This window comes from Salvelinus fontinalis, unplaced genomic scaffold (genome assembly GCF_029448725.1).
Source record: "Salvelinus fontinalis isolate EN_2023a unplaced genomic scaffold, ASM2944872v1 scaffold_0293, whole genome shotgun sequence".
Lineage (NCBI taxonomy): Eukaryota > Metazoa > Chordata > Actinopteri > Salmoniformes > Salmonidae > Salvelinus > Salvelinus fontinalis.
In genome coordinates, this window is record NW_026600502.1 from 187,126 (window position 1) to 200,310 (window position 13,185).

Consider the following 13,185-nt stretch of genomic DNA (forward strand, 5'->3'; position numbering starts at 1 on the left):
AGTGTATTAAACTATCCTATCAGAGCAGTGTATTAAAACTATCCTATCAGAGCAGTGTATTAAACTATCCTATCAGAGCAGTGTATTAAACTATCCTATCAGAGCAGTGTATTAAACTATCCTATCAGAGCAGTGTATTAAACTATCCTATCAGAGCAGTGTATTAAACTATCCTATCAGAGCAGTGTATTAAACTATCCTATCAGAGCAGTGTATTAAACTATCCTATCAGAGCAGTGTATTAAACTATCCTATCAGAGCAGTGTATTAAACTATCCTATCAGAGCAGTGTATTAAACTATCCTATCAGAGCAGTGTATTAAACTATCCTATCAGAGCAGTGTATTAAACTATCCTATCAGAGCAGTGTATTAAACTATCCTATCAGAGCAGTGTATTAAACTATCCTATCAGAGCAGTGTATTAAAACTATCCTATCAGAACAGTGTATTAAACTATCCTATCAGAGCAGTGTATTAAACTATCCTATCAGAGCAGTGTATTAAACTATCCTATCAGAGCAGTGTATTTAAAACTATCCTATCAGAGCAGTGTATTAAAACTATCCTATCAGAACAGTGTATTTAAAACTATCCTATCAGAGCAGTGTATTTAAAACTATCCTATCAGAGCAGTGTATTAAACTATCCTATCAGAGCAGTGTATTTAAAACTATCCTATCAGAGCAGTGTATTTAAAACTATCATTTCACAGCAGAAAATAATGTGTTTCACAGACACGAACGTCAGAGCAGGTGAAAGTTAAAATCAGTAAAAACATTTTCAGCATTTAAAAAGCTTTTGTCTTGGAGTGCACCAGTCTGTTTCTGAATATTCATGAAGTAGTCATTCATCAGTTCTCTCTCTCTCTGAATATTCATGAAGCAGTCATTAAACCAGTCTGTTTCTGAATATTCATGAAGCAGTCATTCAAACAGTCTGTCTCTGAATATTCATGAAGCAGTCATTCAAACAGTCTGTCTTTGAATATTCATGAAGCAGTCATTCAAACAGTCTGTCTCTGAATATTCATGAAGCAGTCATTCAAACAGTCTGTCTCTGAATATTCATGAAGCAGTCATTCAAACAGTGTGTCTCTGAATATTCATGAAGCAGTCATTCAAACAGTCTGTCTCTGAATATTCATGAAGCAGTCATTCACCAGTCTGTCTCTGAATATTCATGAAGCAGTCATTCAAACAGTATGTCTCTGAATATTCATGAAGCAGTCATTCACCAGTCTCTCTTTGAATATTCATGAAGCAGCCATTCATCAGTTCTCTCTCTCTCTCTGAATATTCATGAAGCAGTCATTCAAACAGTATGTCTCTGAATATTCATGAAGCAGTCATTCAAACAGTCTGTCTTTGAATATTCATGAAGCAGTCATTCACCAGTCTCTCTTTGAATATTCATGAAGCAGCCATTCATAAGTTCTCTCTCTCTCTGAATATTCATGAAGCAGTCATTCAAACAGTCTGTCTCTGAATATTCATGAAGCAGTCATTCACCAGTCTGTCTCTGAATATTCATGAAGCAGTCATTCAAACAGTCTGTCTCTGAATATTCATGAAGCAGTCATTCAAACAGTCTGTCTCTATTTGAATATTAATGAAGCAGTCATTCAAACAGTCTGTCTCTGAATATTCATGAAGCAGTCATTCAAACAGTCTGTCTCTGAATATTCATGAAGCAGTCATTCACCAATCTGATTCTGAATATTCATGAAGCAGTCATTCACCAGTCTCTCTTTGAATATTCATGAAGCAGCCATTCATCAGTTCTCTCTCTCTCTCTGAATATTCATGAAGCAGTCATTCCGGCTCTACTACAGGAAGTGAATATACATTTGACTTTGGGAGTCATTGAGCAGACGCTCTTAACCAGAGCGGCGTACAGGAGCCAGTAGGGTGAGGTGCCTTGCTCAAGGGCACATCGGCAGATGTTCACTTTAGTCGGCTGGGGGATTTGAACCAGCGACCTTCCGTGTGTGTGTGTGTGTTATTTGGCGCTGGCGGGCAGGTAGTAGGGGTGGAAAAGTCTCTCGTTTGAACAGCTGCTGAGAGCGGTGTGTGTGTGTAGCAGTAACCGCGGGAACCGGGAGGTGAAGTAACTAACGAAGCCTTCGGGCACCTCCCCCAACGTCTCCTGGACCTCCGCTGGCAACTCGTGGTAGTGGTGCTTCTACAGACACAGAAACACACAGAGAGGAAGAGAGAGATGAAGAAGACAGAGAGAGAGATGAAGAAAGAGCGAGAGAGACAGGAAGAGAGAGAGAGATTGGAAGAGAGGGAGAGACAGGAAGAGAGAGAGAGAGATGAAGACAGAGAGAGACAGGAAGAGAGAGAGACAGGAAGAGAGAGAGATAGGAAGAGAGAGAGAGAGATGAAGACAGAGAGAGACAGGAAGAGAGAGAGATAGGAAGAGAGGGAGAGACAGGAAGAGAGAGAGGGAGAGACAGGAAGAGAGAGGGAGAGACAGGAAGAGAGAGAGGGAGAGACAGGAAGAGAGAGAGACAGGAAGAGAGAGAGGGAGAGACAGGAAGAGAGAGAGACAGGAAGAGAGAGAGGGAGAGACAGGAAGAGAGAGAGACAGGAAGAGAGAGGGAGAGACAGGAAGAGAGAGAGGGAGAGACAGGAAGAGAGAGGGAGAGACAGGAAGAGAGAGGGAGAGACAGGAAGAGAGAGAGGGAGAGACAGGAAGAGAGAGGGAGAGACAGGAAGAGAGAGAGGGAGAGACAGGAAGAGAGAGAGACAGGAAGAGAGAGAGGGAGAGACAGGAAGAGAGAGAGACAGGAAGAGAGAGAGGGAGAGACAGGAAGAGAGAGAGACAGGAAGAGAGAGGGAGAGACAGGAAGAGAGAGAGGGAGAGACAGGAAGAGAGAGGGAGAGACAGGAAGAGAGAGGGAGAGACAGGAAGAGAGAGAGGGAGAGACAGGAAGAGAGAGGGAGAGACAGGAAGAGAGAGAGAGAGACAGGAAGAGAGAGGAAGAGACAGGAAGAGAGAGGGAGAGACAGGAAGAGAGAGGGAGAGACAGGAAGAGAGGGAGAGACAGGAAGAGAGAGGGAGAGACAGGAAGAGAGAGGGAGAGACAGGAAGAGAGGGAGAGACAGGAAGAGAGGGAGAGACAGGAAGAGAGAGGGAGAGACAGGAAGAGAGAGAGAGAGAGAGACAGGAAGAGAGAGAGATAGGAAGAGAGGGAGAGACAGGAAGAGAGAGAGGGAGAGACAGGAAGAGAGAGGGAGAGACAGGAAGAGAGGGAGAGACAGGAAGAGAGAGAGAGAGAGACAGGAAGAGAGGGAGAGACAGGAAGAGAGAGAGAGAGATGAAGACAGAGAGAGACAGGAAGAGAGAGAGAGAGATGAAGACAGAGAGAGACAGGAAGAGAGAGGGAGAGATGAAGACAGAGAGAGACAGGAAGAGAGAGGGAGAGACAGGAAGAGAGAGGGAGAGACAGGAAGAGAGAGAGGGAGAGACAGGAAGAGAGAGGGAGAGACAGGAAGAGAGAGAGGGAGAGACAGGAAGAGAGAGAGACAGGAAGAGAGAGAGGGAGAGACAGGAAGAGAGAGAGACAGGAAGAGAGAGAGGGAGAGACAGGAAGAGAGAGAGACAGGAAGAGAGAGGGAGAGACAGGAAGAGAGAGAGGGAGAGACAGGAAGAGAGAGGGAGAGACAGGAAGAGAGAGGGAGAGACAGGAAGAGAGAGAGGGAGAGACAGGAAGAGAGAGGGAGAGACAGGAAGAGAGAGAGAGAGACAGGAAGAGAGAGGAAGAGACAGGAAGAGAGAGGGAGAGACAGGAAGAGAGAGGGAGAGACAGGAAGAGAGGGAGAGACAGGAAGAGAGAGGGAGAGACAGGAAGAGAGAGGGAGAGACAGGAAGAGAGGGAGAGACAGGAAGAGAGAGAGACAGGAAGAGAGAGAGACAGGAAGAGAGGGAGAGACAGGAAGAGAGAGGGAGAGACAGGAAGAGAGAGAGACAGGAAGAGAGGGAGAGACAGGAAGAGAGAGGGAGAGACAGGAAGAGAGGGAGAGACAGGAAGAGAGAGGGAGAGACAGGAAGAGAGAGGGAGAGACAGGAAGAGAGAGAGAGAGACAGGAAGAGAGGGAGAGACAGGAAGAGAGAGGGAGAGACAGGAAGAGAGGGAGAGAGACAGGAAGAGAGAGAGACAGGAAGAGAGAGGGAGAGACAGGAAGAGAGGGAGAGACAGGAAGAGAGAGAGAGAGACAGGAAGAGAGGGAGAGACAGGAAGAGAGAGGGAGAGACAGGAAGAGAGGGAGAGACAGGAAGAGAGAGGGAGAGACAGGAAGAGAGAGGGAGAGACAGGAAGAGAGAGGGAGAGACAGGAAGAGAGGGAGAGACAGGAAGAGAGAGGGAGAGACAGGAAGAGAGAGGGAGAGACAGGAAGAGAGGGAGAGACAGGAAGAGAGAGAGACAGGAAGAGAGAGAGACAGGAAGAGAGGGAGAGACAGGAAGAGAGAGAGAGACAGGAAGAGAGAGGAAGAGACAGGAAGAGAGAGAGAGACAGGAAGAGAGGGAGAGACAGGAAGAGAGAGGAAGAGACAGGAAGAGAGAGGGAGAGACAGGAAGAGAGGGAGAGACAGGAAGAGAGAGGGAGAGACAGGAAGAGAGAGGGAGAGACAGGAAGAGAGGGAGAGACAGGAAGAGAGAGGGAGAGACAGGAAGAGAGAGGGAGAGACAGGAAGAGAGGGAGAGACAGGAAGAGAGAGGGAGAGACAGGAAGAGAGAGGGAGAGACAGGAAGAGAGGGAGAGACAGGAAGAGAGAGAGACAGGAAGAGAGAGAGACAGGAAGAGAGAGAGACAGGAAGAGAGAGGGAGAGACAGGAAGAGAGGGAGAGACAGGAAGAGAGAGAGACAGGAAGAGAGAGAGACAGGAAGAGAGGGAGAGACAGGAAGAGAGAGGAAGAGACAGGAAGAGAGAGGGAGAGACAGGAAGAGAGAGGGAGAGACAGGAAGAGAGGGAGAGACAGGAAGAGAGAGGGAGAGACAGGAAGAGAGAGGGAGAGACAGGAAGAGAGGGAGAGACAGGAAGAGAGAGGGAGAGACAGGAAGAGAGAGGGAGAGACAGGAAGAGAGGGAGAGACAGGAAGAGAGAGGGAGAGACAGGAAGAGAGAGGGAGAGACAGGAAGAGAGGGAGAGACAGGAAGAGAGAGGGAGAGACAGGAAGAGAGAGGGAGAGACAGGAAGAGAGAGGGAGAGACAGGAAGAGAGGGAGAGACAGGAAGAGAGAGGGAGAGACAGGAAGAGAGAGGGAGAGACAGGAAGAGAGGGAGAGACAGGAAGAGAGAGGGAGAGACAGGAAGAGAGAGGGAGAGACAGGAAGAGAGGGAGAGACAGGAAGAGAGAGGGAGAGACAGGAAGAGAGGGAGAGACAGGAAGAGAGAGGGAGAGACAGGAAGAGAGAGAGGGAGAGACAGGAAGAGAGAGGGAGAGACAGGAAGAGAGGGAGAGACAGGAAGAGAGAGGGAGAGACAGGAAGTTCAACACTATCCTCCAATCATTTCAACATTTACCACTACTATAACACGTTGTTGGACAGCTGAAAAGAAAATCAGCATGTTTCCCGTATTCCTCATGTCTCCCGTGTGAACAGGTGTATTACACTGAGTGGACAAAACATTAAGAACACCTTCCTAATGTACACCTTCCTAGTGTATACTATACTATATATAACAGTATATATGTTTTGTATACTCAGTGTATACTAGACTATATATAACAGTATATATGTTTTGTATACTAGACTATACTATATATAACAGTATATATGTTTTGTATACTCAGTGTATACTATACTATATATAACACTATATATGTTTTGAAAGCTCAGTGTATACTATACTATATATAACAGGATATATGTTTTGTATACTCAGTGTATACTATACTATACTATATATAACAGTATATAAGAGATGTAGCTTATTCTTCATGCCTCTTGTGTGAACAGGTATATATATATATAGATAGAGATGACATAGAGATGACATAGATACAGTGAACAGGTATATATTTAGTATATTCGGAAAGTATTCAGACCCCTTGACTTTTTCCACATTTTGTTACGTTACAGCCTTATTCTAAAATTGTTTTTTCCCCTCATCAATCAACACAATACCCCATAATGACATCACAATACCCCATAATGACATCACAATACCCCATAATGACATCACAATACCCAATAATGACAAAGTGAAAAAAGGTTTTTAGAATTTTTTGCATTGTATTAAAAATAAAAAACTGAAATAACTTATTTACATAAGTATTCAGACCCTTTGCTATGAGACCTCGAAATTGAGCTCAGGTGCATCCTGTTTCCATTGATCATCCTTGAGATGTTTCTACAACTTCATTGGTGTCCACCTGTGGTAAATTCAATTGATTGGACATGATTTGGAAAGAGACACACCTGTCTATATAAGGTCCCACAGTTGACAGTGCATGTCAGAGCAAAAACCAAGCCATGAGGTCAAAGGAATTGTCCGTAGAGCTCCGAGACGTGTTTTCTCTTTGTCATGATGGGGTATTGTGATGTCATGATGGGGTATTGTGATGTCATGATGGGGTATGATGTGGTATTGTGATGTCATGATGGGGTATGATGGGGTATTGTGATGTCATGATGGGGTAGTGTGATGTCATGATGGGGTAGTGTGATGTCATGATGGGGTAGTGTGATGTCATGATGGGGTATTGTGATGTCATGATGGGGTATTGTGATGTCATGATGGGGTAGTGTGATGTCATGATGGGGTAGTGTGATGTCATGATGGGGTATTGTGATGTCATGATGGGGTATTGTGATGTCATGATGGGGTACTGTGTGTAGATTGATGAGGATTTTTTGTAATTTAAATCTATTTTAGATTAAGGCTGTAAAGTAACAAACTGTGGAAAAAGTCAAGGGGTCTGTATACTTTCCGAATGCTCTGTATGTACTTATAACAGATATACCTTATTTCTCATGGCTCGGAGCAGGTCTCTGACTGAGTTCCCTTTATACGTCCTGAACTTCCTCAGGTCTGGAGAGAAAACACAGAGACATATGAGTGTTACCTGTCTGGTGTGTGTTACCTGTCTGATGTGTTACCTGGCTGGTGTGTGTTACCTGTCTGGTGTGTGTTACCTGTCTGGTGTGTGTTACCTGTCTGGTGTGTGTTACCTGTCTGGTGTGTTACCTGTCTGGTGTGGTAACTGTCTGGTGTGTTACCTGTCTGTAGTATAACAGAGATGTACGATGTGTTACCTGTCTGGTGTGTTACCTGTCTTGTGTGTTACCTGTCTGGTGTGTTACCTGTCTTGTGTGTTACCTGTCTGGTGTGTTACCTTTCTGGTGTGTTACCTTTCTGGTGTGTTACCTTTCTGGTGTGTTACCTGTCTAGTGGGTTACCTGTCTAGTGGGTTACCTGTCTAGTGGGTTACCTGTCTGGTGGGTTACCTGTCTGGTGTGGTAACTGTCTGTCTGGTGTGGTAACTGTCTGTCTGGTGTGGTAACTGTCTGTCTGGTGTGGTAACTGTCTGTCTGGTGTGGTAACTGTCTGGTGGGTTACCTGGCTGGTGTGTGTTACCTGGCTGGTGTGTGTTACCTGTCTGGTGTGTGTTACCTGTCTGGTGTGTGTTACCTGTCTGGTGTGTGTTACCTGTCTGGTGTGTGTTACCTGTCTGGTGTGTTACCTGTCTGGTGTGTTACCTGTCTGCAGAGGAACAGAGATGTGCATTCTCCAGTTGGTTCGTACTACAGCTCTGTATCTGTACCTGTCTGGTGTGGTACCTGTCTTCTGTGTTACCTGTCTGGTGTGTTACCTGTCTGGTGTGTTACCTGTCTGCAGAGGAACAGAGATGTGCATTCTCCAGTTGGTTCGTACTACAGCTCTGCCAGCCTTCTCCAGCCTCACCACCATGGTGCTGTCTGTAGGTTCCTTCTCTATACGGTCACTCACATCCTAACAAACACACACACACACACACACACACACACACACACACACACACACACACACACACACACACACACACGGTTAAAACGTCATAGTACTATCAACAGGGTCATCCACTCAAATATAAGAAGGAAAGGAAGGGAAATAAAGAAGGAAAGAAGGAAAGGAAACAAAAAAGGAAAGAAGGAAAGGAAAGGAAACAAAGAAGGAAAGGAAACAAAGAAGCAAAGGAAACAAATAAGGAAAGGAAACAAAGAAGGAAAGGAAACAAAGAAGGAAAGGAAAAAAAGAAGGAAAGAAAGAAGGAAAGGAAACAAAGAAGGAAAGGACACACTATCTTAGGAAACATCTGAAAATCGATCTCTTCAAAGAGCACCTTGGTTGAACCCCCCTAGCAACACCCTAGCAACCCCACATCTGTTTTACAACTATTTACTAAAACTACCCCCTCACTTCTCAATACCCAATCAGACTACTAGTAGGGTATTCAGACCCCCCCCCCCTCACTTCTCAATACCCAATCAGACTACTAGTAGGGTATTCAGACCCCCCCCCTCACTTCTCAAAACCCAATCAGACTACTAGTAGGGTATTCAGACCCCCCCTCACTTCTCAATACCCAATCAGACTACTAGTAGGGTATTCAGACCCCCCCTCACTTCTCAATACCCAATCAGACTACTAGTAGGGTATTCAGACCCCCCTCACTTCTCAATACCCAATCAGACTACTAGTAGGGTATTCAGACCCCCCCTCACTTCTCAATACCCAATCAGACTACTAGTAGGGTATTCAGACCCCCCCCTCACTTCTCAATACCCAATCAGACTACTAGTAGGGTATTCAGACCCCCCCTCACTTCTCAATACCCAATCAGACTACTAGTAGGGTATTCAGACCCCCCCCCCCTCACTTCTCAATACCCAATCAGACTACTAGTAGGGTATTCAGACCCCCCCTCACTTCTCAATACCCAATCAGACTACTAGTAGGGTATTCAGACCCCCCCCCCCTCACTTCTCAATACCCAATCAGACTACTAGTAGGGTATTCAGACCCCCCCCCCCCCACTTCTCAATACCCAATCAGACTACTAGTAGGGTATTCAGACCCCCCCCCTCACTTCTCAATACCCAATCAGACTACTAGTAGGGTATTCAGACCCCCCCTCACTTCTCAATACCCAATCAGACTACTAGTAGGGTATTCAGACCCCCCCCCTCACTTCTCAATACCCAATCAGACTACTAGTAGGGTAGTCAGACCCCCCCCCCCCCCCCTCACTTCTCAATACCCAATCAGACTACTGGTAGGGTATTCAGACCCCCCCTCACTTCTCAATACCCAATCAGACTACTAGTAGGGTATTCAGACCCCCCCCCCTCACTTCTCAATACCCAATCAGACTACTAGTAGGGTATTCAGACCCCCCCCCCCCTCACTTCTCAATACCCAATCAGACTACTAGTAGGGTATTCAGACCCCCCCTCACTTCTCAATACCCAATCAGACTACTAGTAGGGTATTCAGACCCCCCCCCCCTCACTTCTCAATACCCAATCAGACTACTAGTAGGGTATTCAGATCCCCCCTCACTTCTCAATACCCAATCAGACTACTAGTAGGGTATTCAGACCCCCCCTCACTTCTCAATACCCAATCAGACTACTAGTAGGGTATTCAGACCCCCCCCCCCCCTCACTTCTCAATACCCAATCAGACTACTAGTAGGGTATTCAGACCCCCCCCTCACTTCTCAATACCCAATCAGACTACTAGTAGGGTATTCAGACCCCCCCTCACTTCTCAATACCCAATCAGACTACTAGTAGGGTATTCAGACCCCCCCTCACTTCTCAATACCCAATCAGACTACTAGTAGGGTATTCAGACCCCCCCCCCTCACTTCTCAATACCCAATCAGACTACTAGTAGGGTAGTCAGACCCCCCCCCCCCTCACTTCTCAATACCCAATCAGACTACTGGTAGGGTATTCAGAACCCCCCTCACTTCTCAATACCCAATCAGACTACTAGTAGGGTATCCAGACCCCCCCCTCACTTCTCAATACCCAATCAGACTACTAGTAGGGTATTCAGACCCCCCCTCACTTCTCAATACCCATTTAGACTACTAGTAGGGTATCCAGACCCCCCCCCCTAACTTCTCAATACCCAATCAGACTACTAGTAGGGTATTCAGACCCCCCCCCCCCCCCCCACTTCTCAATACCCAATCAGACTACTAGTAGGGTATTCAGACCCCCCCCTCACTTCTCAATACCCAATCAGACTACTAGTAGGGTATTCAGACCCCCCCCCCCTGACTTCTCAATACCCAATCAGACTACTAGTAGGGTATTCAGACCCCCCCCCCTCACTTCTCAATACCCAATCAGACTACTAGTAGGGTATTCAGACCCCCCCTCACTTCTCAATACCCAATCAGACTACTAGTAGGGTATTCAGACCCCCCCCTCACTTCTCAATACCCAATCAGACTACTAGTAGGGTATTCAGACCCCCCCCCCTCACTTCTCAATACCCAATCAGACTACTAGTAGGGTATTCAGACCCCCCCTCACTTCTCAATACCCAATCAGACTACTAGTAGGGTATTCAGACCCCCCCCCCCTCACTTCTCAATACCCAATCAGACTACTAGTAGGGTATTCAGACCCCCCCCCCCCCCACTTCTCAATACCCAATCAGACTACTAGTAGGGTATTCAGACCCCCCCCCTCACTTCTCAATACCCAATCAGACTACTAGTAGGGTATTCAGACCCCCCCCCTGACTTCTCAATACCCAATCAGACTACTAGTAGGGTATTCAGACCCCCCCCCCCCCCACTTCTCAATACCCAATCAGACTACTAGTAGGGTATTCAGACCCCCCCCCTCACTTCTCAATACCCAATCAGACTACTAGTAGGGTATTCAGACCCCCCCCCTGACTTCTCAATACCCAATCAGACTACTAGTAGGGTATTCAGACCCCCCCTCACTTCTCAATACCCAATCAGACTACTAGTAGGGTATTCAGACCCCCCCCCCCTCACTTCTCAATACCCAATCAGACTACTAGTAGGGTATTCAGACCCCCCCTCACTTCTCAATACCCAATCAGACTACTAGTAGGGTATTCAGACCCCCCCCTCACTTCTCAATACCCAATCAGACTACTAGTAGGGTATTCAGACCCCCCCCCTCACTTCTCAATACCCAATCAGACTACTAGTAGGGTATTCAGACCCCCCCCCCTTCACTTCTCAATACCCAATCAGACTACTAGTAGGGTATTCAGACCCCCCTCACTTCTCAATACCCAATCAGACTACTAGTAGGGTATTCAGACCCCACCCCCCAGAGAGAGAGGTAGAGAAAGAGGTAGAGAGAGAGAGAGAGAGAGAGAGAGACAGGGGTAGGGAGGTAGAGGTAGAGAGGTAGAGGTAGAGGTAGGGAGGTAGAGAGGTAGAGGTAGAGAGGTAGAGAGGTAGAGAGGTAGAGGTAGGGAGGAAGAGGTAGAGAGGTAGAGGTAGGGAGGTAGAGAGGTAGAGGTAGAGGTAGAGAGGTAGAGGTAGGGAGGTAGAGGTAGAGAGGTAGAGGGGTATAGAGGTAGAGGTATAGAGGTAGAGGTAGAGGTAAGGAGGTAGAGGTAGAGAGGTAGAGGTAGAGAGGTAGAGGGGTATAGAGGTAGAGGTATAGAGGTAGAGGTAGGGAGGAAGAGGTAGAGAGGTAGAGGTAGGGAGGTAGAGAGGTAGAGGTAGAGGTAGGGGGGTAGAGGTAGGGGTAGGGAGGTAGAGGTAGGGAGGTAGAGGTAGGGGAGTAGAGGTAGGGGTAGGGAGGTAGAGGTAGGGAGGTAGAGGTAGAGGTAGGGGGGTAGAGGTAGGGGTAGGGAGGTAGAGGTAGGGAGGTAGAGGTAGGGGTAGGGAGGTAGAGGTAGGGGTAGGGAGGTAGAGGTAGAGAGGTAGAGAGGTAGAGGTAGAGGTAGAGAGGTAGAGGTAGAGAGGTAGAGGTAGAGGTAGAGAGGTAGCGGTAGAGAGGTAGAGGTAGCGGTAGAGAGGTAGAGGTAGAGAGGTAGAGGTAGAGGTAGAGAGGTAGAGGTAGAGGTAGAGAGGTAGAGGTAGAGAGGTAGAGGTAGAGAGGTAGAGGTAGGGAGGTAGATAGGTAGAGGTAGAGAGGTAGAGGTAGAGGTAGAGGTAGAGAGGTAGAGGTAGGGGGGTAGAGGTAGGGGGGTAGAGGTAGAGGTAGAGAGGTAGAGGTAGGGAGGTAGAGGTAGAGGTAATGGTAGAGGTAGAGAGGTAGAGGTAGTGGTAGAGGTAGGGAGGTAGAGGTAGGGAGGTACCTGGAAGAACTGTAGTTGTTTATCAGGGCTCCAGAAGAACGGGTGTTTAAGAATAGAGGAAGTGGAGGGGCGGGACTCTGGATCGCTGCTGATCATTCGCTCTATCAGGTCCCGCGCTATGACGTCATCTGACGGACACACGACACAGCCCATTAGAACCAACGCTCTCAATCAGAATCACAGAACCTCACAGAGTCTCTAAACGACAAACGACACACCCACCATGCACGTCTTCCAGGAAGTGTGTGAGGAAGTACTCCCCGGTCAGGATGTTAGCTTGGCGTCGTAGCGTGTCACCAAACGGGTGCTGCCCCCTACTGACCACGTAGTAGAATACACAGCCTGCTGAGAACACATCCACCGCCTGGTCACAACGGGTCTAGAGAGAGAAACAGAGTTAGAAGACTGTAGAACACAGGAAGTAGTATTATAGTAGTAGTAGAACACACTAGAGAGAGGAGGAGTATTATAGTAGTAGTAGAACACACTAGAGAGAGGGAGGAGTAGTATTATAGTAGTAGTAGAACACACTAGAAAGAGGGAGGAGTAGTATTATAGTAGTAGTAGAACACACTAGAGAGAGGGAGGAGTAGTATTATAGTAGTAGTAGAACACACTAGAGAGAGGGAGGAGTAGTATTATAGTAGAACACACTAGAGAGAGGGAGGAGTAGTATTATAGTAGCAGTAGAACACACTAGAGGGAGGAGGAGTATTATAGTAGCAGTAGAACACACTAGAGAGAGGGAGGAGTAGTATTATAGTAGTAGTAGAACACACTAGAGAGAGGGAGGAGTAGTAATATAGTAGTAGTAGAACACACTAGAGAGAGGGAGGAGTAGTATTATAGTAGTAGTAGACCACACTAGAGAGAGGGAGG

The 13,185-nt window shown here is 46.9% G+C and overlaps 1 protein-coding gene across 1 annotated transcript in view; it reads right to left on the reverse strand.

The window, feature by feature from the left end:
* Positions 1 to 335: 335 nt before the first annotated feature.
* Positions 336 to 13,185, reverse strand: part of LOC129845396 (serine/threonine-protein kinase/endoribonuclease IRE1-like) — a gene marked incomplete at its 5' end in the record, with an annotated part of 18,968 nt that continues 6,118 nt past the window's right edge. The window contains 5 exons of the mRNA XM_055913308.1: positions 336 to 2,183; positions 6,977 to 7,044; positions 7,842 to 7,965; positions 12,307 to 12,434; positions 12,529 to 12,685. Of these exons, the coding sequence (XP_055769283.1) occupies positions 2,001 to 2,183; positions 6,977 to 7,044; positions 7,842 to 7,965; positions 12,307 to 12,434; positions 12,529 to 12,685 (660 nt within the window). The remainder of the gene's footprint in view (positions 2,184 to 6,976; positions 7,045 to 7,841; positions 7,966 to 12,306; positions 12,435 to 12,528; positions 12,686 to 13,185) is intronic.